The sequence below is a fragment of the Myxocyprinus asiaticus genome, chromosome 29 (genome assembly GCF_019703515.2).
Source record: "Myxocyprinus asiaticus isolate MX2 ecotype Aquarium Trade chromosome 29, UBuf_Myxa_2, whole genome shotgun sequence".
NCBI classification, from domain to species: Eukaryota; Metazoa; Chordata; class Actinopteri; order Cypriniformes; family Catostomidae; genus Myxocyprinus; species Myxocyprinus asiaticus.
Genome location: NC_059372.1, coordinates 30,696,630 through 30,721,488, shown reverse-complemented (window position 1 = coordinate 30,721,488; position 24,859 = coordinate 30,696,630). Strand labels below are relative to the sequence as shown.

At 42.2% G+C, this 24,859-nt stretch overlaps 1 protein-coding gene across 1 annotated transcript in view; it reads left to right on the top strand.

Moving 5' to 3' along the window:
* oprl1 (opiate receptor-like 1) overlaps positions 1-24,581 on the top strand; it is a 113,999-nt gene extending 89,418 nt beyond the window's left edge. The window contains exon 4 of the mRNA XM_051662667.1: positions 22,833-24,581. Coding sequence (XP_051518627.1) covers positions 22,833-23,362 — 530 coding nt within the window. The 3' untranslated portion in view covers positions 23,363-24,581. The remainder of the gene's footprint in view (positions 1-22,832) is intronic.
* The last annotated feature ends 278 nt before the right edge of the window (positions 24,582-24,859 follow it).

Below are 24,859 nucleotides of genomic sequence, written 5' to 3'. Positions count from 1 at the left end.
GTGGTTTCCTTGTTCCCTGGGTCACATATTCAGTGTGTACAGCTGGCATCATGACCACCGTCCACCACTCCATTTGGCAGGTTGGCGCTCCAGCGGCGGTCTCCCGCCCTGAGCGCCCAGCTGTGGCACAAATCCGCCCCCGATGTGACAGTCTCCACGGGTCATGAGGACAGGCCTCTTCCTCCCCCGTCCCAGGCTGTTCCGGGGGTGGTCACAAGGAGCCAGGTAAGTGCTTCGATGTCCTCGGACTCAGCACGGCCACGATGTGGTGTGGCACCTCAAGCTCCGCCCCGCCGCTCCGCCCCACCCGCCGGTACAGTACCGAAAAAAGGCGGTGGGTTGCGGCCAATCTTGGACCTGCGAGTACTGAACCGGGCCTTACACAGACTCCCGTTCAAGATGCTGACGCAAAGACGCATTCTAGCGAGTGTCCGGCATCAAGATTGGTTCGCGGCGGTAGACCGAAGGATGCGTACTTTCACGTCTCGATCCTTCCTCGACACAGACCCTTCCTGCAGTTTGCGTTCGAGGGTCAGGTGTGTCGGTACAAGTCCTCCCTTTCGGCCTGTCCCTGTCTCCTCGCATCTTTACGAAGATCGCAGAGGCTGCCCTTGCCCCGTTAAGGGAGGTGGGCATTCGCATTCTCAACTATCTCGACGACTGGCTAATCCTAGCTCACACTCGAGACGGGTTATGCACACACAGGAACCTGGTGCTCTCACACCTCTGCCGACTAGGGCTTCGGGTCAGCTGGGAAAAGAGCAAGCTCCTCCCGGTTCAGAGCATCTATTTTCTCGGTTTGGAGTTGGACTCCGTCTCCTTGATGGCGCACCTTACGAACGAGCGCGCCCAGTCGGTGCTGGCCTGTTTGAAGACGTTCAAACAGAAAACAGCAGTTCCACTGAAACATTTTCAGAGGCTCCTGGGGCATATGGCGTCCTCGGCGGTGGCCACCCCGCTCGGGTTGATGCATATGAGGCCGCTTCAGCACTGGCTCCAGACTCGAGTCCCGAGACGGGCATGGCGCCATGGGACACACCGCGTGGCCATTACGTTGGTCTGTCACCGTCTTTTCAGCCCTTGGACTGACCTCTCGTTTCCACGAGCAGGTGTTCCGCTAGAACTGGTCTCCAGGCGCGTCGTGGTCACGACAGACGCCTCCAAAATGGGCTGGGGCGCTGTTGGCAACGGGCACGCAGCCGCCGGCCTCTAGACGGGTCCGCGGCTGCGTTGGCACATCAACTGCCTCGAGTTACTGGCAATTCTGCTCGCCCTGCGGAGGTTTCCGGCCGTTGATCCAGGGCAAGCACATGCTAGTTCGGACAGACAGCATGGCAGCGGTAGCATATGTCAACCGCCAAGGCGGTCTGCGCTCCCGCTGTATGTCATAACTCGCCCGCCGTCTCCTCCAACGGAGTTAGCAGCACCAAGTCGCTGCAAGCCACTAACATCCCGGGCAACCTCAACACTTCGGCGGACGCGCTGTAACAACAGGTTACCCTCAAGGGAGAGTGGAGACTCCACCTTCAGGTGGTCCAGCTGATCTGGAGTCGATTCGACAGGCACAGGTGCACCTGTTCGCCTCCCAAGAATCCTCCCACTGCCCGCTCTGGTACGCCCTCACCGAGGCCTTCCTCGGCATAGACGCGCTGGCACACAGCTGGTCCCCTGGCATTCGCAAATATGCGTTTTCCCCAGTGAGCCTGCTCGCACAGACCCTGTGCAAGGTCAGGGAGGACGAGGAGAAGGTCGTCCTGGTAAGCACCCTACTGGCCCGCCCAGACGTGGTACTCGGACCTCACGCTCCTCGTGACAGCTCCCCCCGGGCAAATTCCCCTGAGGAAGGCCCTTCTTTCTCAGGGAAGGGGCACCATCGGGCACCCGCGCCCAGACCTCTGGAATCTCCATGTCTGGCCCCTGGACGGGACGCGGAAGACCTAAGCTGTCTCCCACCTGCGGTGGTAGACACGTTCACTCAGGCTAGGGCTCCCTCTACGAGGCGCCTGTATGCCTTTTAAGTGGTGTCTGTTCGCTAAGTGGTGTTCTTCCCATCAGGAAGACCCCCAGAGGTGCGCAGTCAGATCAGTGCTTTCCTTCCTGCAAGAGAGGTTGGAAGGGAGGCTGTCCCCTTCCACCTTGAAGGTGTACGTTGCTGCCATAGCAGCACACCATGACGCAGTCGACGGTAAGTCCTTAGGGAAGCATGATCTGATCATCAGGTTCCTAAGAGGCGCCAGGAGGCTGAATCCCTCCAGGCCACGCCTTGTTCCCTCATCGGACCTCTGTAGTTTTTCAGGGTCTACAGAGAGCCCCCTTTGAGTTTTGCAGTCAGCCGGGCTTAAGGCACTCTCCTTGAAGACTGCCCTCCTGACTGCGCTCACTTCCATCAAGAGGGTAGGTGACCTGCAAGCGTTCTCTGTCAGCGAAACGTGCCTGGAGTTCGGTCCGGGCTATTCTCACGTGATCCTGAGACCTCCGACCGGGCTATGTGCCCAAGGTTCCCACCACTTCTTTTAGGGACCAGGTGGTGAACCTGCAAGCGCTGCCCCAGGAGGAGGCAGACCCAGCCCTGTCGTTGCTGTGTCCGGTGCACGCTTTACGCATCTATTTGGATCGCACGCAGAGCTTTAGAATCTCTGAGCAGCTCTTTGTCTGCTTTGGTGCACAGCGGAAAGGAAGCGCTGTCTCCAAGCAGAGGATCGCCCACTGGCTCATTGACGCCATAACTATGGCATATCTCGCCCAAAACATGCCGCCCCCGGTAGGGCTACGAGCCCATTCTACCCGTGGTGTAGCGGCTTCTTAGCCCTGGCCAGAGGTGCCTCTCTAACAGTCATTGCAGAGCAGCGGGCTGGGCAACACCCAACACCTTTGCAAGGTTCTACAACCTCCGGGTGGAACCGGTTTCGTCCCAGGTAGTGGCACGCAACACAAGCGGATAAGCCCGGGATAGCCGGCCGGGTGTATCGCTTGCACATAGCACCTTCCACCTCCTTTTGAGCTGAAGACGTGCGCTGTTAATTCCCAGTAGTGTTCACAAAAGTTGTTCCCTGGTTGACTTCCTCCGAGCCCTGTGGCAGTCGAGTTTTCGAAGAGACTCGCTGCCGGCCCAGTACACGCGCTAACTAAGAGCCCGGTTCTGGGGTAGGTGCTCCGCATATGGCGGTTCCCTGTAAGGCTAACCCCATGCGATCTATATCTTCCGCTAGTTCGTTTCGCTACTGGCAAACTGCGTCTTCCTTTGGCAGAGCCCCTCAGTCTCCATGTTGTAGTAACTCCTCCCCCATTGGGCAGGATCTACCTTGAAGGCTCTCCACATGGTTGGAAAGACCATGTGATGTATTCTTCCACTTATATATCCCCCCCTCTCTTGGGGCGAGGTGTGGTCTCCGCGGTGTCCTCCCCTTGGGAGGGACACCCCCTGACTAGACCTGGCGGCCCAGTCAGATAATCCCCCTTCTTTTTTAGGGAGTGGAAAAAGAGAAGGGGAAAGAGGCCACGACTGCGTTAAGCCTGTCTCTATCTCTGGGTAGTCGACTTGTCCCCAAAAAGGGCCGTTTGACACTCATAACTGTGTTGGGGGAGGTTACGTGTCGACCTGGTGTGCTGGCTATGAGGCACACAGCAAGTCTGCCCACCACACACCGCCAGTTCACGTAACACAGTTCAGCCTTGTGGCGTTTTGTATAGGGACCCCTAGTGTCACTACATCGACACCAACGTTGAGTGAGTGACAGATAGGGAATGTCATGGTTACTGGTGTAACCTCCGTTCCCTGATGGATGGAACGAGACGTTGGTCCCTCCTGCCACAACGCTGAACTACCCGCTGAAATGGCCGGACCTTATATCGGCTCCTCAGCGTAAAACCTGAATGAGTGGTTGCATACCAGCTCCTTTTATACCGGTATGTTCGGGGGAGTGGCATGCAAATACCACTCGCCAATTTTCATTGGCCTTTTATCAAAGACCAGAGGTGTCTCGGGCTCCCAAGAGTGACCCCTAGTGTCACTACATCGACACCAACGTCTCGTTCCCTCCATCAGGGAACGGAGGTTACACCAGTAACCATGACGTTTTTGTAGCATATGCAAATTAGCTTCGAATTCTGCTTTGCTTCTCGCTGCTTCCGCTTCCAGTTCTGCTTTCTCTTTCATCATTTTTGCCTCTTTTTCAGCATAAGAACCTCTGCACATGCTGCTTCGGCTTTTGCTCTAGCACGAATTGCTGCTGAACTGGCAGATGATCTACTCGAGTGTGAAGAATACCTGGAGCCGGATACTTGAGATCGCCTCTCTAAAGCTTGCTGGGCTGTTTCAGCATCCTTATCTAGATCCATCTTGCTTCTTCTTCCTTGCAACTGCAATCTTTCTCTTTTTGATCACATGATTGTGCAGCGTATGATGGTAAATACAGCTCTTGTTAATCTTTCCCTATACGTCGATGCCTTTTTACTTTTCTGTCCTCGCAGCTGCTTCACTCTTAAGAAGCTAGACAGCTAGTTAACAAACATACACAAAGCGGTTTATCCTTTCCAGAATGTTTACTTCTGTGATCCTTTTTTTTTCTTTTTGTAAAACTGAAATACAATAAACAAGAAATGAAATTACAAATTGTACATTAATTTGTTTGATATAAATATAAATATGAACTGCAATCTGCACGTGCGTATACATGTGATAGAAAACTTTCTTATTTCATATTATATCGATCACAACTTTACTTTCAAGAAGTAATATTATGTTACCAGATAACACTCTTAAAAATCATTTACAAATAGTAAATAAACTTACAGGCATATCTTTCTCCAAGGCAAAGACTGTTTGCATGCTGATTTTCAAGTGAATCAGCATAAATTAAATGAATGCTATCATAATGTTAAAATATAATTTAATAATATATTATTGTTGTTGTTTTTGTTTTTTTGTGCATTATAGTAATATTGTCATATAAATAATGTTTAATATTCTTATTTTTGTCTTTTGATTGCGGGGTGAAATATGACGGACATATTCTTGACAGGTTTTACGAGATTCACCCACATCTGTGCACCACCTATGAATATGTGTGCATGACTGCTCATTTATAATTTTGTGTTTGTGTGACACTTGGCCAAGGTCCTGCATCTCTGCTGAACATCTCTTCAACAGCCTCTTCTCTTTTACAATCCATTATTTATGAGCCTAATACAGTAGATCCTGAGGAATAATGGATAAGCCCATTTAGCTCAATGTAAAAGACCTTCTCTGATCTCTGGTTTCCTTCTTTGTAAAGTAATTCCCACTAAACCAACACAGTATAAATAGGACACTTAAATGCAGATTAAGGCTATACTTGTTATATATATGGACTGGTGCATAGATTTGTGCATTTTGTAGTATACACTCACTGAGTACTTTAATAGGAACACCTGTACACCTACTTATTCATGTGATTATCTAATCAGCCAATCATGTGGCAGCAGTGTAATGCATAAGATAATTCATATACAGGTCAGGAGCTTCAGTTAATGTTTACATCAACCATCAGAATGGGAAATTTCGACCATGGCATGATTGTTGGTGCCAGACAGGCTGGTTTGTGTATTTCTTTAACTGCTGATCTCCTGGGATTTTACTCAGAATGGTGCCAAAAACAAAACAAAACAAAAATCCAGTGAGTGGCAGTTCTGCAGATGGAAATGCCTTGTTGATGAGAGAGGTCAACAGAGAATGGCCAGACTGGTTCGAGCTGACAGAAAGGCTACAGTAACTCAGAAAACCACTCTTTACAATTGTAGTGGGCAGAATAGCATCTCAGAATGCACAACACATTGAACCTTGAGGTGAATGGGCTACAACAGCAGAAGACCACGTCAGGCACTTTATTAGGACCATAGTGTTCCTAATAATGTGCTCAGTGAGTGTATACTACAATATAAACAAAACTATGCACAGGTTCATTTGATATTAGTTGCTTTATGAAAGTTTTACAAAAGCCAACTTGACCACAAGTTGTTAGTTTGAATCTTCCTCAACTGATTGTAAATGAACAAATGCTGTATATAGTTTCATAATTATGGCTAAAACATAGAACACACACAGTCCAATTTAGATGATCAGTATCCCTCCCAGCAGAATGTTCAGACAGCTTTCTTTAGTAACACTCTGTTCGTCTCTCCTCCATTGCCAGGCTGCAACATATTTATTTATTCATAAATTCATTCAAGTTGTGTTCTGCTGCCTTTGACACTGCAAGGAAAGACAGAATGAAACAGAGATAGAGGATGAGAGAGATTTAGACATGGAGGGGTGTGGAGAATAAGTCTGTAAACAATGTCCAGCCAGTGCGGTTGTTAAATCCATGTTTAACTTCTCAGACAAGCTTCTCCGCCTCAAAATAGCAAACAAACAAACAAGCAGGCTCAAAAGCAACAATGATTCACTCTCCATTATTGAGTGTTAAAATTCAGTCATCACACAAAGTGATTGCTTGGTGCAGAAGTCTTGGAAAGAAGTGCATGAGTCATATCAACATTTACTGTGATTTAATGAGTTTGTTTGTCCTTTATGGAGCTTGACAACATGGAGTTAACTATTCATTATATGGCAAAAAATCATTTGTTTTGTTTTACATGGAAGAAAAAAAAGTCATATGAGTTTATTCATGAAAAGCACATTTTCTCACTGTTTTTCCACCAGTTTCTGAAGATCAGGGAAGCATGCAGATCTATGCTTGTCAAAATCCTTCTATTTTACTGATGTGATTTGAGTGAATAATTTTGTTGACAAGAATGCAAAGCAAATTTGAAATGCAGGCTGCCAAAATTATTGATTTTAGAGGAGAAAACGTGGTTGTGTATGAAGGAACTGTTCTCTCTGGAATTAAATGCAATCTCAGAGCACTTGCTTCTTGTGTGCAGATGCACTAGTGAGGGATCAGCTCTAGCTCTAGCTCTACACTAATGTGATGCAAATCTGCACATAGCCTACACAAGCGAGTCTTCCTTAGTGTGCAAGACTGATAGAGATACAATAGAAAAGACTATACTGTGTGGAGAAGAGAGATAAATATTAGATATTACTTTGGGAAATCCTTTTGGCATCCCTGATGGCATTCAAAAAAGATCATCATAATAGTAGCAAGGTTTGAATCAGTGGCGACCCGACAGAGGAGGCAAGGGACTGAGTCTCCTAATTGTAACAACAAAAGTGATAAAATTACAGCTGTTTTAAACATTTACCTACTAATATACATAACTCAGGTGCCTTAAATGGAAAAATATGTATATATATATATATATATATATATATATATATATATATATATATATATATATATATATTTTTCATACGACGTAGCCCAGGTGAATTTTTTATCACTGTATGAATCGGTATGAATGCATAGAGCCCCATCTCATTAGTAAATCAACCAAAGAAAATGGATATTCAAATCATGCAGCGCCATCTGCTTCCGTCCAAAATGCGACCAAAAAAGGCTAAATGGGGGCAAAATTAATTTCTGCATTCATAACCAATAATTAATAGAGGTTACAATTCAAGCCAATCAGCTTTCAGTGTCACATTAATGTGTCGTCAAGCCTGCTTGTGGTCAATGGGACAGGTGAAGAGAAACTTTTAAAAATTTGCCAAAATATTGATGAATTACAAATTATTGGAGGATCTAAAAACATGTGAAAGACTGAACGACTATATAAATATACACTTACTGAGCACTTTATCAGGAACACTATGGTCCTAACAAAGTGTCCAACGTGGTCTCCTGCTGTTGTAGCCCATCCGCCTCAAGGTTCGACGTGTTGTGCATTCTGAGATGCTATTCTGCTCACTACAATTGTACTGAGTGGTTATCTGAGTTGCTGTAGCCTTTCTGTCAGCTCCGACCATTCTCTGTTGACCTCTCTCATCAACAAGGTTTTTTCTGCTCACTGGATGTTTTTTTTTTTTTTTTTTTTTGCACCATTCTGAGTAAACTCTAGAGTAGGGATGGGCATGAGTACTGGGTGCCGAAATGTTTGTGTGACATAACACACACCTGCATCTCGACGAAATGGGAGTTAAAGATTTCCGTACAAGTTTCCAAGTTAGAGGTCTGACATAATGTGTCATTCCATTGCACTTTCCCTAGTTGAAAGGTGGAAATTCAGACTCTTCGAGTTGAATGGAACACTTCATGAATCATCACAGTAACAACAATATGGAGTATTGTGGCTTTCCCCACAGGAGCGAACACTTGGGGAGACACACACACACACACACACACACACACACACACACACCAGGCGTTTGGCAGTGGACTCAACGTGCTGAAGAAGAGCATATACAGCAGGCAAGTGTTTCAAACAGCTAGACAGAGCGCAGATAAATGGAACAGAATGTAGCGTCTTCAAAACTGAACTTCAACTTAACACACATATTAAAAACCTAATGGTTATGGCGTCTCCTGTTAAGCCAACCGCGACATGAAAATAGACAGTTCAGACAGTCACTAAAAAGCTGGTGTGCACTTACTAAGATTACTACGGTAACCTGAAGGAAGAACAGACAGACGCGCTTTGTTCACATTCTTTCATTGAGTTAGGCAGCGAATCTTCACATAATGACAAAATATGATGCATTATATTTTGATTATGCAACCTTTTGTACATTTTGTAACAGATTATTTTAGAATAGCCTATAATAATGAATAGACAATACACTGGAACAAAAAGACGCAATGCAGCAGCCAAAGACGTTTGTCAGACATGTTATTATATATACAGTTATGTACATGTCATTGCCCCTCGAATACTCGATGAGTAATTAGTCCAAGTACTCGAGTAGACAAAATGACCAAAATGTCCATCCCTTCTCTAGAGACTGTTGTGCGTAAAAATCCCAGGAGATCAGCAGTTACAGAAATACTCAAACCAGCCTGTCTGTCACCATCAATCATGCCACAGTTGAAATCACTGAGATATTTTTTTTCCCCCATTCTGATGGTTGATTTGAGCATTAACTGAAGCTCTTGACCTGTATCTGCATGATGAATAAGTAGGTGTACAGGTGTTCCTAATAAAGGGCTCAGTGAGTGTATAAACCATATATAAATTTGACTCACTGAAGCAGTGGAGGATGGAGTTGATGTTACTGTACGGAATGGGGCCCTACATTCATTTATAAATGTTTGCATTGATCATAGTCCTTGTAGCAAATCCATTAGTTCTAGGGAATGAGGAAGCGGAGATGGCGTACTCCGTTCAAAATAACAGTCTTTATTCACACAAGATCCTCCCTTTTCAGTGGAACCCTCCAAAATCACACATACACACACACACAGTTTGAAGCTCGGCTCGCTCTTCCCTCTGCTGCCATCTCCTCCTCTTTTATCTCTGTGTCACAGTTCACTGGGAATACAAACAGGTGTTAGCACTGGTGTAAATCCTTAACCACTCATCTTTCCCGGACCTCACTTTCCAAAAATTGGCATTCGATCACACCCCCACCTCCACATACCCCCACCGCCTGAATCAGGCCAGGGAACTGTCAGGCCTGCTACCGATCCCCCATTCCGAGAGAGAAAATCAGCCACAGCCATCTACGCCCCCGGCCTGTGGACCACCTTGAATTTAAAGGGCTGAATTGCCAGATACCAACGAGTGATCCACACATTGGTATCCTTCATGCAGTGGAGCCATTGGAGTGGGACGTGATCCGAACAAAGGGTGAAGGCCCTCCCAAGCAGGTAGTACCTGAGAGTGAGGACTACCTGTTTGATGGCCAGGCACTCTTTCTCTATATTGCTGTACTTTGTCTCTTGCACCGAGAGCTTCTGACTAATGTACAGCATGGGGCGCTCCTCTCCCTCCAATACCTGGGATAATACAGCCCCTAACCCCTTGTCTGATGTGTCCATCTGTAACACAAAAGGGAAAGAGAAGTCAGAGGAATGCAAGAGTGGTCCGCCACAGAGTCCAGTTTCACTTGTGTAAACGCCTGTTGGCACGGCTCCATCCACTGGACCGGGTCTGGTGTTCCCTTTTTAGTAAGATCAGATAGCAGGCTGATGACATCTGAATATTTAGGTACAAACCTATTATAATAGCCAGCCCCAGGAACTCTCACCTCCTTTTTGGTCTTGGGTCTCAGACAAGCCGCAATGACTGCTGTTTTATCAATTTGGGAACACACTTGTCCATGACCCAAGTGGAAACCCAGATACCGTACTTTCACCCATCCAACTTTCACACTTCCTCGGATTCGCTATGAGTTCTGCCCATCTCAGCGATCTCAGGACAGCCCTCATATGCTGGATATGCTGCTGCCAATCATTGCTATAAATAATAATATCATCAAGGTAGGCAATGGCATATGCAGCGTGTGGGCGGAGAATTTTGTCCATGAGTCGCTGAAACGTAGCTGGGTCCCCAAACAAACTGAACAGAAGGGTAATGAATTGGTGTAAGCCAAACGGAGTGAAGAATTCTGCCAATATCCCTTCGTTAAATCCAGTGTCGAATAAAAGTGAGCCACACCTAACCGATCGAGCAGTTTGTCAATGCGAGGCATTGGGTACGAGTCAAATTTAGACACCACGTTAACTTTTCTATAGTCCACACAAAACCGGACCGTCCCGTTGGACTTCAAAACCACTGGTCTGTCCCAGTCACTGTGGGACTCCTCGATCACACCCAACTCGAGCATGGCCGTGAGTTCTTCCTGGACCACTTTTTTTTGTGTTCCGGTAACTGATAGGTGTGGGAACGTTCCGCCACTCCTGGAGTCATCTCAATGTGGTGTTCTGTGAAGTTTATATGACCAGGTAGAGATGAAAACTTGTCGGAAAACTCAGTTTGCAACCTGGCAACCTCATTGACTTGGGATGGTGAGAGGTGGTCTCCACAGTGAACTGGGGTGGTTGAATGGGCAGTTTTTGATTACACCTCCGGACCTGACTCCACCCTCTCTGGGATGACTGTTGTCAAATCCATTCATTTTACCTCATAGTCGACTTCCCCAACTCGCCGTGAGACCTCAAAGGCCCTTACCACTTGGCTAACAATTTAGAGCTCGATGTAGGTAATAACACGAGGACCTTATCTCCCTGTGAGAATTCCCGTGTCTGAGTGCCCCTGTTATACAGCCAGAACTGCCGTTCCTGGAGCAAATTCTCCTGTGCTAGTTGCCCCAATGTGTGGAGTTTTGCTTTCAGGTCCAGAACGTATTGAATTTCGTTCTTGCTCTCTGAAGGTCCCTCCTCCCAATTTTCCCTCAGAACATCTAGGATGCCCAAGGCTTGCGGCCGTAAAGTAATTAAAAGGGGGAAAACCCCGTGGAGGCTTGTGGGACCTCTCACACTGCAAATAACAGGGGTTCTAGCCACTTATCCCAATTTTGCGCATCTTTGTGTTTGAACCTCCGAAACATATTTTTAAGGGTCCGAGAAATTGCTCGACCAGGCCATCATCTGAGGATGGTAAACACTGGTGTAGATTGACTTAATCACCAGGAGTTCATAAAGTTCACAGAGTGTATGTGACATAAACGAGGTGCCCTGATCAGTTAGGATTTATCCTTTCGGGATCCCAACTCGGGAGATAATTTTAAAGAGTGCCTCTGCAACACTGCATGCTGAAATGTTGCACAGGGGCAATGCTTCAGGGTATCATATTGTATAATCCACCAAGATTAATACTAAGTGATGCCCCCATGCTGTCCATTCTAATGGCCGATGAGGTCCATGCCAATTCTTTTGAAGGGGACCTCTATCAATGGAAGAGGGTGCAATGGTGCTTTTGGAGTGGCCGGTGGATTCACCAACTGACATTCACGACATGCAGCACACCACCTGCGTACATCCCTGTGAATGCCCGGCCAATAAAAACGGGCCATGAGATGGTTCAGTGTTTTATCTTGCCCTAAATGTCCCGCCATCAGATTATAATGAGCTGCCTGGAAGACCATTTCCTGGTGGCTTTTTCAGGATTAACAACTGGGTTGTATCTGCTTTTTATTGAGCATCCTGCATCACTCGATACAACCTATCTTTAATAATTGAAAAGTAGGGATAGGAGAGTGCAACACAGGGCTGAAGCTTTTGACCATCAGTTAGTCTCACTTGGTAAAAGGCGTGCCTGAGAAACTCCTCTCTTGTCTGGTCCAGTGGGAAATCCCCCATGGAGCAGACATGTCCCCACTTCCCTTTGGGTTTCCCTGACATGGAGGTGACGTTGACGGCTCAGGCAATGCCTCCCCAGCCAGTGCTCCACAAACCCCACACTGGATTACCCTATTGCAGGACCCATCTGCACACATTCCCTTTAATAATGTCTGAAATGCTGGCCAATTTGTACCCAAAATCAGCGGATGGGTGAGGCAGGGTCTAACCGCTCCCTCTATTCTATGTTTTTGTCCCTGGAATTGAACAATAACAGGCACTAAAGGGTATTCGTGTATATCCACATGCACACACCTCACCTTCACCCGGCATGCTATACCCAAAGCCTCACCTTGAACCAAGCTTTGGTGAATCGAAATCTGATTACAACCTGTATCCACCAAGGCTTGATATGTACCCCCTTGGATACTCACTGGTATACGGTACGTCCCTGCTTGATCGGGGGCAGCTTGTGATGCATTGGTAACCTGGATCCACGGCCCCACATCCATCACCGGGCATTGATCCTGGATGTGTCCTGGTTCCCTGCAGTGCCAGCAGACCGGCCCAGACGTTACCTCCACACCTGCGGCCCCCGGATTTACCAACCTGGCGGGGAGGGGGAATAGAAACAAAGGGGCTCGGAGCAATAGAAACCCCCTGGGTCTGGGGAGCTGGCTTAGGGAAAATTACCTCCCGTCACTGGGGGGTAGGGACAGGAACATTATGGGATGGGGAAGAAGAAGAAAGAAAGGGAGAGAGAGTTGGAGAGAGAGAAAAGGATTTGCTGTCTCCCAGATATGCCATCAAGTAGTCCTCTGCCAGCTGGATGACCTCTTTCAGTGACACCGGACGGTGGCACTGGACTCACTGTCACTGACGGTGGCACTGTCCCGGCAGACAGTTGACGAACAGCTCCAGCACCACCAGGTTGACGATTTCATCGGTGCCGCAGTCCTCAGCCAGCAACCACCTCCGATAGGCATCACAGAGCTGTTGGGCGAAGGCAAACGGGTGGCCAAACTCACCAAATGTCAGCGCTCTAAAGCGTTGATGGTGCTGTTCGAGGTTATGGCCAACCTGTTGCAGGATGGCTCATTTCAGGTCTGAAACAGAGTTTGAAGGTCCCTGTTTCCATGGGTCATACCGTTTGGTTATGCTATACCACCAAAATAAGATTTCCAACCACATCTTACCACTGATAATTTGATCTAATCAAATTCAGTAGATTTGAACATGGCACATTCAGAGTCACGTGTTAGAGCCCTGGTAGTCTCAAGTGTAAAGCACTTATGAAAATCTATGAAGGTAAAATAGTGCCTAAATGATTTGCATGTTCAGAGTAAGATTTGTAAAAGCGTAAATGAAGTTACAAGCGTGATAGAAAAAATTGCATGCACAGAGAAAGATTTGTGAAAGTGTAAATCAAATAGCAAGCGTAAAAATGTATTATATGCACTCAGAACATTTTGTGAAGTTCAAAATCAAGTTGCAAGCATAAGAAACAAATATTAGCAATACTTTAATGCTTTGCATAAAAGTGTAATTCATGTGTTGTGGATGAACTGGTGTCATGAACAGCAAAACAGATTGACCGCGTAGAATCAGTCTGTATGTGTAAAATAAACTACTGCAAAGTGTAAATGACTTGTGTTTGTGGCATAAATATTTTCCAGAAATAATCCGGTATACACTGTTCTGTCTTCCTTTTGGTTTTCCTTGAACAGTTTACTCTGACCTGATCTAACAACGTGACAGACCGCTTCTTCTTTATATGGCTCAGCGTCATTCCTCTTAAATTAAAATATTAATACATACACGATTTAATTATATTTACTATTAATTATCATTGGCAATGCATTTTGGTGAACAGATAGAATTAGCTAGTATCACAGAACTCATGCTAAAAAACAGATTAATAAATTAAGCCATTTAAAAAATAAATAAATAATAAAAAAAACTCTGTGAACAGATAGATAGATAGTTATCATTTTGGGTATTTTGAATGAGTTCAATGATACCAGCAAGTTCCATCCATCCATCCATCCATTTACAATGCCAATGTAATTGTAATTCAAATATAATTAAAATAATGAACAGCATCAAGAAGAAACATTTAAACACCAGATTGAGATTTATATCAATAAATGGAGTCAGCGCAACTTTACACATGCAATAAAAGAACGTGTATGCATTAATATTTTAGTTTAATATTTAAGAGAGGAGAGATACCCAGAGGAACGATGCTGAGCCATATGAAGAAGAAGCTGTCTGTCACGTTTATTAAACCAATCAGGTCAGAGTAAACTGGTCAAGGAAAACCTCATTTGATTGGTTACTAGAAGCAGGTAGACCCACCTTCCCCACGCTTGCAAAACTCTTTTCAGTGAGAAATTCGTGCCAAAAGTGTGAGTGCAACAAAGGGAAGACGGAACAATGTATACCGGATTATTTCTGGAAAATATTTATGCCACAAACACAAGTCATTTACACATTTGCAGTAATTTGTTTTACACATACAGACTGATTCTATGCGGTAAATCTGTTTTGCTGTTCATGACACCCTGTCTTTGCTTGCATATCGCTGATTGCAGGTTTCCAATGTTTTTGGCCATGTTTAGGCGCAAAAACAGTGCCAAAAGTGTAAGCGCAAAAAAAAGGAAGTCAGAAGAATACACACCAAATTTACTTTGTGTTAATATGCAGTTACAGATTCACAACACATGAATTACACTTATGCAAAGCATTAAAGTATTGCTAATATTTGTTTCTTACACTTGCAACTTGATTTACACCTTTACAAATCATTCTGTGAGCATGCAATTTATTTTTATGCTTGCAATTTGATTAATGCTTTCACAAATCTTATTCTGTGCATGCAAATCATTTAGGCACAATTTTACCTTCATAAAAATTGCAAACAGATTGCCCAACTGCAACACAACTCCAGGAGTCAGCGTGCACAGGTTTTTATCAGTCTGCAGTGAAACAATATTGTGTTTAAAAAGTACCGGGTTGATGTTATCAGCACTAGGAAGCATTATCCCTGGATTATTCTCAGTTTTCAAGTCTTCAAATCTTTGAAAGAATATTCTGAATAGCACTACTGTAGCTACTTTGCTTGTTACTAAAAGCAGTTAGTAGCAAATAAACTGCAGTGAAAAAAACAATGTTAACCTGAAAATTGTGCTTCATGTGGAAAAATATAAATTAACTGGTTTGATTCAAGTACACTGAACCAACCTGAATACATTAGGTAACACCAACAAAGGTAATTTTTAAGGATTAGATAAGAAAGAAATAACTCCATATTGTCACAATTGCAGGTTACCTCTTTTTACAGTCTATTAGGGCTGCACGATTTGGGCAAAAAGTCATTTTGCGATTATTTAAAAAAAATATTGCGATTGCAATTTGAACTGCAATTATGATCATGTTTTTCACATGTTCAACTGCCAAAAGGCTACTGGGGTTTTCACACTTGAGTCCTCTTAAAAAGAACCAAACTCAGATCTTTTTTTTCAGTTCACCCACAAATACATAAATATATAAACAGTGAAATGGTCAAAAAGTCTTCTTCGTATTCAAATTGTACCCATCCACTGTGTACCTGTTTTGTCCATTTTGTGATAGGGTCTTAGCCCATTAATCATCATCATTAGTTTTTGAAACCCAATCAACTGGAATATTAGGGATGATCCAATCAGGATTTTAACATCATAAGGGCAACACTTTCTCTCGTGAGGTAAACAAATGACAGGAGATTTTATTTAACCTTTTATTTAACCAGGAATATAGAAAACTCTTGAGATTTAAAATCTCTTTTGCGAGAGTGTCCTGGCCAAGACAGGCAGCAGCTCAATGATTACACAACAACACATACACACAATTTACACACAGCGATATACACAGAATAAGTATATGCATGTACATTTGTGCACAAAAGTTTGCATACCCTTGGAGAATTGGTAATATATGTACCATTTTTAAAGAAAACATGAGTGAGCAGGAAAAACACATTTCTTTTATTTCTTATGGGATTCATATTCAACTGTAGGTTATAACAGAATGGCACAATCATAAAACAAAACATGACAACAATGAAAAAAAAGAAATGACCCCTGTTCGAAAGTCTGCATACCCTTAGTTCTTAATACTGTGTATTGCCCCCTTTAGCATCAATGAGAGTGTGCAGTCTTTTGTAATAGTTGTCTATGAGGCCCCAAATTCTTGCAGGTGGTATAGCTGCCCATTCGTCTTGGCAAACTGCCTCCAGGTCATGCAAAGTCTTTGGTCGTCTTGCATGAACCACACGTTTGAGATCTCCCCAGAGTGGCTCGATGATATTAAGGTTAGGAGAATGTGATGGCCACTCCAGAACCTTCACCTTTTTCTGCTGTAACCACTGGAGGGTCAACTTGGCCTTGTGCTTAGGGTCACTGTCGTGCTGGAAAGTCCAAGAGCGTCACATGCTCAGCTTTCGTGCAGAAGAATGCAAAATGTCTGCCAGTATTTCCTGATAACATGCTGCATTCATCTTGCCATCAATTTTCACAAGATTCTCTGTGCCTTTAGAGCTCACACACCCCCAAAACATCAGTGAGCCACCACCGTGCTTCACAGTGGGGATGGTATTCTTTTTACTATAGGCCTTGTTGACCCCTCTCTAAACATAGTGCTTATGGTTGTGACCATAAAGCTCTATTTTGGTCTTGTCACTCCAAATTACAGTGTGCCAGAAGCTGTGAGGCATGTCAAGGTGTTGTTGGGCATATTGTAACCAGGCTTTTTTTGACCATGCAGCTCATTTTTGTTCAAGTATCGTCGTATTGTGCTCCTTGAAACAACCACACCATCTTTTTTCAGAGCAGCCTGTATTTCTCCTGAGGTTACCTGTGGGTTTTTCTTTGTATCCCGAACAATTCTTCTGGCAGTTGTGGCTGAAATCTTTCTTGGTCTACCTGACCATGGCATGGTATCAAGAGATCCCCGAATTTTCCACTTCTTAATAAATGATTGAACAGTACTGACTGCCATTTTCAAGGCTTTGGATAACTTTTTATATTTTTTTTCCATCTTTCCATTACCTTGTTACACAAGTCTTTTGACATTTCTTTTCTGCTCCCCATGGCTCAGTATCTAGCCTGCTCAGTGCATCCAAGTGAGAGCTAACAAACTCATTGACTATTTATACACAGGCACTAATTGCAATTTAAAAAGCCACAGGTGTGGGAAATTAAGATTTAATTGCCATTTAAACCTGTGTGTGTCACCTTGTGTGTCTGTAACAAGGCCAAACATACAAGGGTATGTAAACTTTTGATCAGGGCCATTTGGGTGATTTCTGTTATCATTATGATTTAAAAAGGAGCCAATCAACTATGTGATAATAAATGGCTTCATATGATCACTATCCTTAAATAAAAGACAGTTTTTTTGCATGATCAATCATATTTTCAAAATCAATGCCAAAATTTCACAATTTCTGCCAGGGTATGCAAACTTTTGAGCACAACTGTACATAAAATAAAGAATGAACTATAGAAACATCAGAATCATAGACTTCAAAAACTAAAGAAACATAAGACATCTGAATATTTAAATGACACAGTTATCACAGGTCAAACAGGGGCAATAATGGTCAGTCATAACATTTGCAGTCAGATGTGCCTGCTTCCAAATCATTTAAAATTACCTTGAATTCATTTAGCGAGACCAGCTCTCTAAGATTCAGTTGATTTTGCAGCTGATTCCAAGCAGATGGAGCAGCAATATTGAAACACCCTTTTACCCAGTTCAGTACGGGCTTTAGGGATAGATAGAAGGAATATAGAAGGAATAAGTCTTGGGAGTGAAGACAGTAACTTCCCATAATTTTTTTTTTTTTTTTTTTTTTTTAAGGATATAGATCTGTAGGTAAGGTGGAAGCAGACCAAGAATAGCCTTGTAAATAAAAGTGTGCCAATGGTTGAGTCTACAGGAAGACAAATCAGACCATCCAACCCGAGCAAACAAGGTGCAATGAGGAGTAAGGGCTTTAAGGTTTGTAACGAACCTCATTGCTCCGTGGTGGAAAGTATCCAGTGTGTGGAAACATTGCGAGGATGCATGCATGTATCTAACATCGCCACAATCCAGCACAGACATGAAAGTGGTAGAAACAAGTCTCCTTTGGCCTCAAAGGAAAGGTAGAACTTGATTCTAATGTAAAAACCCAATTTCAATAGCTTCTGAATGTGAGGCACAAAAGAGAGAGAATCATCAATTAGAATTCCTAGGTATTTGTATTGAGATACTGACTCAATCTCAGAGTCCTGGAAAGGAGTGATTGATGGAAGGTTTAGTGACTTTGATTTTACATTTGAGAACATCATGAGAATGGAGGAAGAGTGCATGTTTCTGGACTACACGTTACTGTTAATGCTGTTTGCTCATCAATCATTTAATAAAAATGGTTGAATTATATCCCATCTTGTATTCCATGTTATTATGATACTTGTGCCTGATGGAGACTGAGATGCTGCTACCGCAGATGATAATAAAAACCGCTTCAAGCAGAATGTGCTGGTTTAGTGTAAATAAAGGGCTTAGCGCACGTATGCAAACGGAAACAAACTCGGAGCACTTCTGTTACTCTAAGCATGAGCTGTGGAGCACAGAACCCGCTCTGAAAACACTGTAATAATGCTGTAACTTAATATAGACTGGACAGAGCAGCACAAATAAACTTTAAAAGCGAGCAGACTATTTATTTAATTAATTGAATAATAATTCCACAAGGTCATATTGCGATTTTGATTTTATTTTGATTAATTGTGCAGCCCCACAGTGTATATAGTCATGAGCAGAACTGCATAATCTACTTTCTTTTCTTTATGTGAAATAACAAGCATTTATCACAAAGTCTTTTTTTGAAGAAAACGTTTTTTGAAGAGCTGTTTATGGAGACTGCTGCTGAGTTTTTGTTTTTTGTTTTCTTCTCGCACATGGCTGTTATTGATAGAGATTGACTGATATTGATGTTTTACTATCGATACCAATTATTTTTATGTCCGATAACCAATATGCTGAGCCAGTATTTAATAATAGTTTTATTTATGCCTTTTGCATAATGGTAACCAAATAATCATTAGACTTCAATAATAAAAACATAATATCTGTCATGTATTCCCTGTTTTTGTCTAGACTTTTATGTTGAAATTCTTGTTTAGTTCCCCGTTCCTGTTTCCTGTGTTAGTTTTGTAGTCCTTTTTATTTCATGATTGGTTCTCCCTGATTGTTTCCCCAGGTGTTCCTTGTTTTCCCTTGTGTATTTAAGCCCTTGTTTCCTCTGGTTAGTTTGTTAGTCTTTGCATGTGTTTGTTATGCTTGGTTTCTTTTTTCTTTTTTCTTTTTTCTTTTTTCTTTTTTCTTTTTTCTTTCGAGATACTTTGTTTATTAAAGCTGCGTTTAGATCCTCATTTCTCCTGCCTCGTTACAGAAAAACAAAACACTTTGATACTTGTTTTGCACAATAGTAATATATTTCTGTCATACTATTTACTTAACCTGGATCTTTTATTTTGTCTGAAAGCTGAAAGAGCAGTGTATATTTGACAGTTTGCAATGTTGCTCATTACAAATCTGGTGAAACACTGTCACCCACTTTTCTGTGATACTCTCACCTCTCCCTTTTTTGAAGATGTAAAAGTTGTTGTGGTTACAAATGTCTGGAATTGCTTGAATATGTGAACCTGCAGCAGTTTGCTAACACAATGCTCATGAACCACCCTGAGACCACATATCATGAGCCCCGTGCATACAGCAGGTCACGTGTTTACTCTGAAGTGGACACAGACCACCCGCTTTTTTCAGTTTAATAATCACATATAATAATACTGATATTTTGATGTTATTTTGATTAATTGTGCAACCCAGGAACATTTTGAAATTAGTCTGATGTTGTAGCCGAACAAAAAAACATTTAAATCATCTATATATTCCTGATATTGCTTCATTTTATATCGGCAGCAAAATAACTGTGATAATATCGTGAATATTCAATGTACCGTCTGCAGACAATCCAGCTGCAAAATGCCTTCACCAACATCACACACCACCGCTTTACTTCTCACACAACAACAACAACAAAAAAAAAGCAATTTTAGACACACATTTGTTGCTAGGCTTAGACAAAATGCAAAAGTCTTATCACGGAGATTTTACACATAGTTTTTCAAAGTTGCAATTACGTGATGATTATTAATGCAGAAAACAAAGTAAATGTTACAGTATATAGTATGTTAATATAATGTCAGGGTTGTTGCACAAGTGGGTTTTGTTAAAAGCTCTGACTGCATACGGTGACCAAAATAACATTAACTTTACATTAAGTTAGTTTAGTACCTTTGAACACCTCTGTTTCCTGTTGAACGCACAGTAGAGTAATGGCATCTCTGGGCATTTAGGTGCTATTCTTTACAAACCTATGAGATGGCACCATTTATCGGTAAATCCGATACTGATAAAATGATGATTGATTAATCAAAATAATTTAAGTATCAGAAAAAAACATTGGTAAAAACGATAATTGGTCGATCTCTAATTATTGTAATATCATGTCAGATAGGCCTGCCCCTAAATGGACAAATAACAAAACAAACCAAACCAAACCAAAGGTTGGTCGCTGTCTAATATGGTAGTTCTTGGCCAACACTGATCTCACATCAAAATTGGTGTCAGGTTAAGGGTCTATGCTTTCTGAATGTCCAAACTCCCCAGTGGCCGAAGCTGTAAATAGTTGTACAAATGCGCAACAGTACTAAGACCAAAACAGAGAATGTGTAATGAAAAAAGTTCATAACACACCAATTTCAAATGTCATCATGTTGCTTGACTAGAATACGCTGCAAAGTGGCCAGATTTTATGCAACAATTCAAAGGTCTAGCTATGAGAGGCTAGACCCCCAGGTACCATCTAAAATCCAATGGCCAGCTTTTCAGCAAAGGCATGACTTCCGAGACATAAACATGGGTGAAAAAGCACTTCTTGGCACTAACGATTGATGGCTGTTTCATGGGATTGTGGATGAAGCACTCGGGAAGTCCGGCTTCACACATCTTAGGCATCTTAGGGAACGGACAGGTGTTTGTTTTAGTGTTCTCAGAGGCAGGCTGTCAAAAATGTCAAGAGGAGTGGCAGTGAGAAAATTGTTAACTGTGAAAAACATCATTTTCTCTAAAGGGCATTTTGAATCTCTAAAAAACTGAATATTGTGGAAGGACAATCTGGGATTTACGTACTGTAGACTTGATGACAGATTGATTGTAATAGTGCAGATATTTTTTGATGGGTTTTTCATATTTTGCATATTTACCATCAGTTGGCACTGGAACTGTGAATAGCACAGCGTTTAAGTATTTAATGAAAATGTCCTAAAAATATTTGATATAAAAGACAGTGATTTGTGGGGCAGAAGATTTCAAACTTTGTGTTGTATTCATTCACCTAAAATGGCATGATAGTCATTTCCAAAAATTAAGAAATTTCAGTCAGTCAATCTATTATATCATTTGTTCCAGTAAACATATAATCTATGCAGTGGATTTGGTGCTTAAATAGAATGTTACATGATCCATTAAATTGAAAGTTTTGGCTTTACAGTTGAGGTTCTTGCTTTGGTCTCCTTCCATCTTGAGTCATTTACCTGAATCACTCACAGTTGCTGGAAGAAGTATGTGAACCCTTGGATTTTTCTTGGATTTCTGGATAAATTACAATTTGATTTGATCTTCAATTAAGTCACAACAATGGAAAAATGCAGTCTGCTTAATTGAATAATACAAACAAAGGGTTCAATACAAGTTAAGCTCAATCAACAGCATTTGTGGCAAAATGTTGATTATATTAACATTTTATTTCACTTGTCCCTCCTTTTCTTAAAAAAAAAAAAAAAAGCACAAATCTGGGTTACAGCGAGGCTCTTACAATGGTAGTGAATGGGACCAGTACGTAAAGGTTAAAATGCTTTCTAAATTATTGCCACAAGACACAAACAATATGCGTGTTAACATGATTTTAATGTGATAAAATTGCTTACTAACCTTTTTCTGTATACATTTATAGCCAGTTTTACAACTTTGTTGCTATGAGGATGTAACGTTGTAAACCCTAAAACCCTAAAATGGCCATAAAGTGTATGATGTAAACAACATTACAGCTCAAATAATACACAAGTTACAGCTCAAACAACACAATTTTTAACAGAAGAATTAATGCAAGGGCTTTTATAAAATTATAAGCTTCACATTTCTGTATTCAAACCCTTCAAAAATTGTCTCATTCACAATTGCAAGTGCCTCTCAAAATCTCGATTTTTGCTTTTTAAGAAAAGGAGGGACGAGTCTAAATATATATTTAGACTTGTCCCTACTTTTCTTTAAAAACAGCAAAAATCAACATTGTGCCACAAATGCTGTCGATTGAGCTTTACTTGTATTGAACCCAGAATATTCCTTTAATGCATTGAAATTGGAGGTGTTGATAAGAGCCGCCTTGACCAATAAAAAACAATCACACATTTTGAGTTCTTTGCTCTTCACAAGAAGCAGTGTTCACATACTTCCTGAAACTAGTCTATCGTACCAACTCCAAATTTTTTGCCCATATTGAATGTAATTTTTATTGTTCTCTCTCTCTTTTATTGTACCCCCCCCCAGGCACAGCCATTGAGTGCATCTTGGTTCTACCAGATCCTCGCAGTTACTGGGACCCTGTGTTTGGCACCTGTGTTTTCCTACTCTCCTTCCTGGTTCCCGTGGCAATCATCTGTGTGTGCTACAGTTTGATGGTGAAACGCCTCCGCAGTGTCCGCATTCTTTCTGGGTCCAAAGAGAAGGATCGCAACCTTCGTCGCATCACCCGCATGGTGTTGGTGGTAGTAGCAGCCTTTGTCGTTTGCTGGACTCCCATTCAGATTATGGCTCTGGCTCAGTCGCTTGGCTTTAACCTAGGCAGCGTCCAAACGGTGGTCTTCATGCATTTCTGCATTGCCCTGGGTTATGTCAACAGTAGCCTTAACCCAGTTCTCTACGCATTCCTTGATGAAAACTTCAAGCGTTGCTTCCGCGAGTTCTGCCACCCCTCGCCATTCGGTCCGGATGCGCAGCAGTCGGGCCGCATGCGCAACATTGCACGCGAAGTGGCCTACAACTGCAAGACTGCAGATGGGAACAGTAACCCCGCATGACTAGGTGTGGAGCTGCCCCTGGTCAGCCCCGAGCCACAACCAAATCCAGGGACAGGAAACTCAAACTCTGAGTTGACTCAAATTACAAATCTCTAGCACCACAGTCACCTCTGCCAGGTAGGCGGGGGAAAGGTGTGAGGGCGGAGTCAAGCTAAATGACGCCCTTTTAGGGACAAAGGGGCTCACTTTATGGTGTCTTAATTGGACTTGGATGTTTTTGTCTACAATTTTGTTCATATTCGAGATTTGTTACACTTTGTTGTTCAGTGTTGCAAGCTTATATAGATGCTTTTTATGTAATTCTTTACAACAATCAATGTTTCTCTTGAAATGTAAGACTGTAGGATTACATGGCCTTAAATATAAATCTGAATCTATGGATTAAGTGTACCAGTCCTTTTGTGTGGTATTGCCAAGTGTTGGACTACTATATACACTACTACGTGTAAAAATAGTATATAGTTTATGGACTGTACTATATATTATATAACTGTACATTTATGACACAAAAGCTGAAACTACAGAGACTTGTAAAGCCTGATTGTTATTTTAAAAAAAAGTTGCTATTTTCTTGGTTCAATTGTACAAAAAAGCAAAAACATATTTAGATCATGTATGTTTGGTAGCACAGATTCAAGTGTAAAAATATTTGTAAAGTCATGAAGCAGTATTACAAAACAGTTGCAGTTGTGTTCTATATGTGCATAAACAAAGTTAATTACATTTGAGGTTTAGCATTGTTGAAGACGTCAGTCAGCATTACCTCCAAGGAATTTTTCTAGAATGTTTTCTGCTCTGCTCTGCTTGGTATCTTGCTTTGTTATTAAATACAGACTCTTTTCAAAGAGAAAGACAACAAAGAGCCAGCACTGTTATGGGTTTACATTACAGACTACTGAATGTGAAAAGACCATAAAGACGCCAAATGTAAAACAAATATATAAATTGAAAGTGTCATTGAAATATAAAGAAATTGTACACTTAAATGCTTCATCCTGTACACTTTAACTTGATATTTTGATTGTTTGTTGACTTGCTTACTTGCTGCATTGACTGGCTGATCATCTACTTGCATATTTATTTAATAGTGGGATCATATTCTGATGTACTGACACAAAATGCCATGTAGTGCAATTGATGTTTACAGAGCCTATATGGGAAATCTTTTTTTCTCCTCTGCAGTTATTAAAATGCACCTCTGTGGCTTGCTCACAATTTAGTCCAACTTTGAAATTCTGTCATTATTGACTCAAAAACCTGTATGCTACATTTTTTATGAATGTTTATGAGGCTATTTTCCAATGACAGTTAATACTGACCAGGTCTGTCAACACCATAAAGTAGTCCATATGACCTATGCACCATATTACAAGTCTTCTGAAGCCATACAATACCTTTTGTGTAAGCAAAAGACTGAAATGTAAGTCATTATTCACTGAAAAACATCCCTTACACTGCAGTTTTCTAATGTCATTCTCCATTCAGCATATTCAAAAT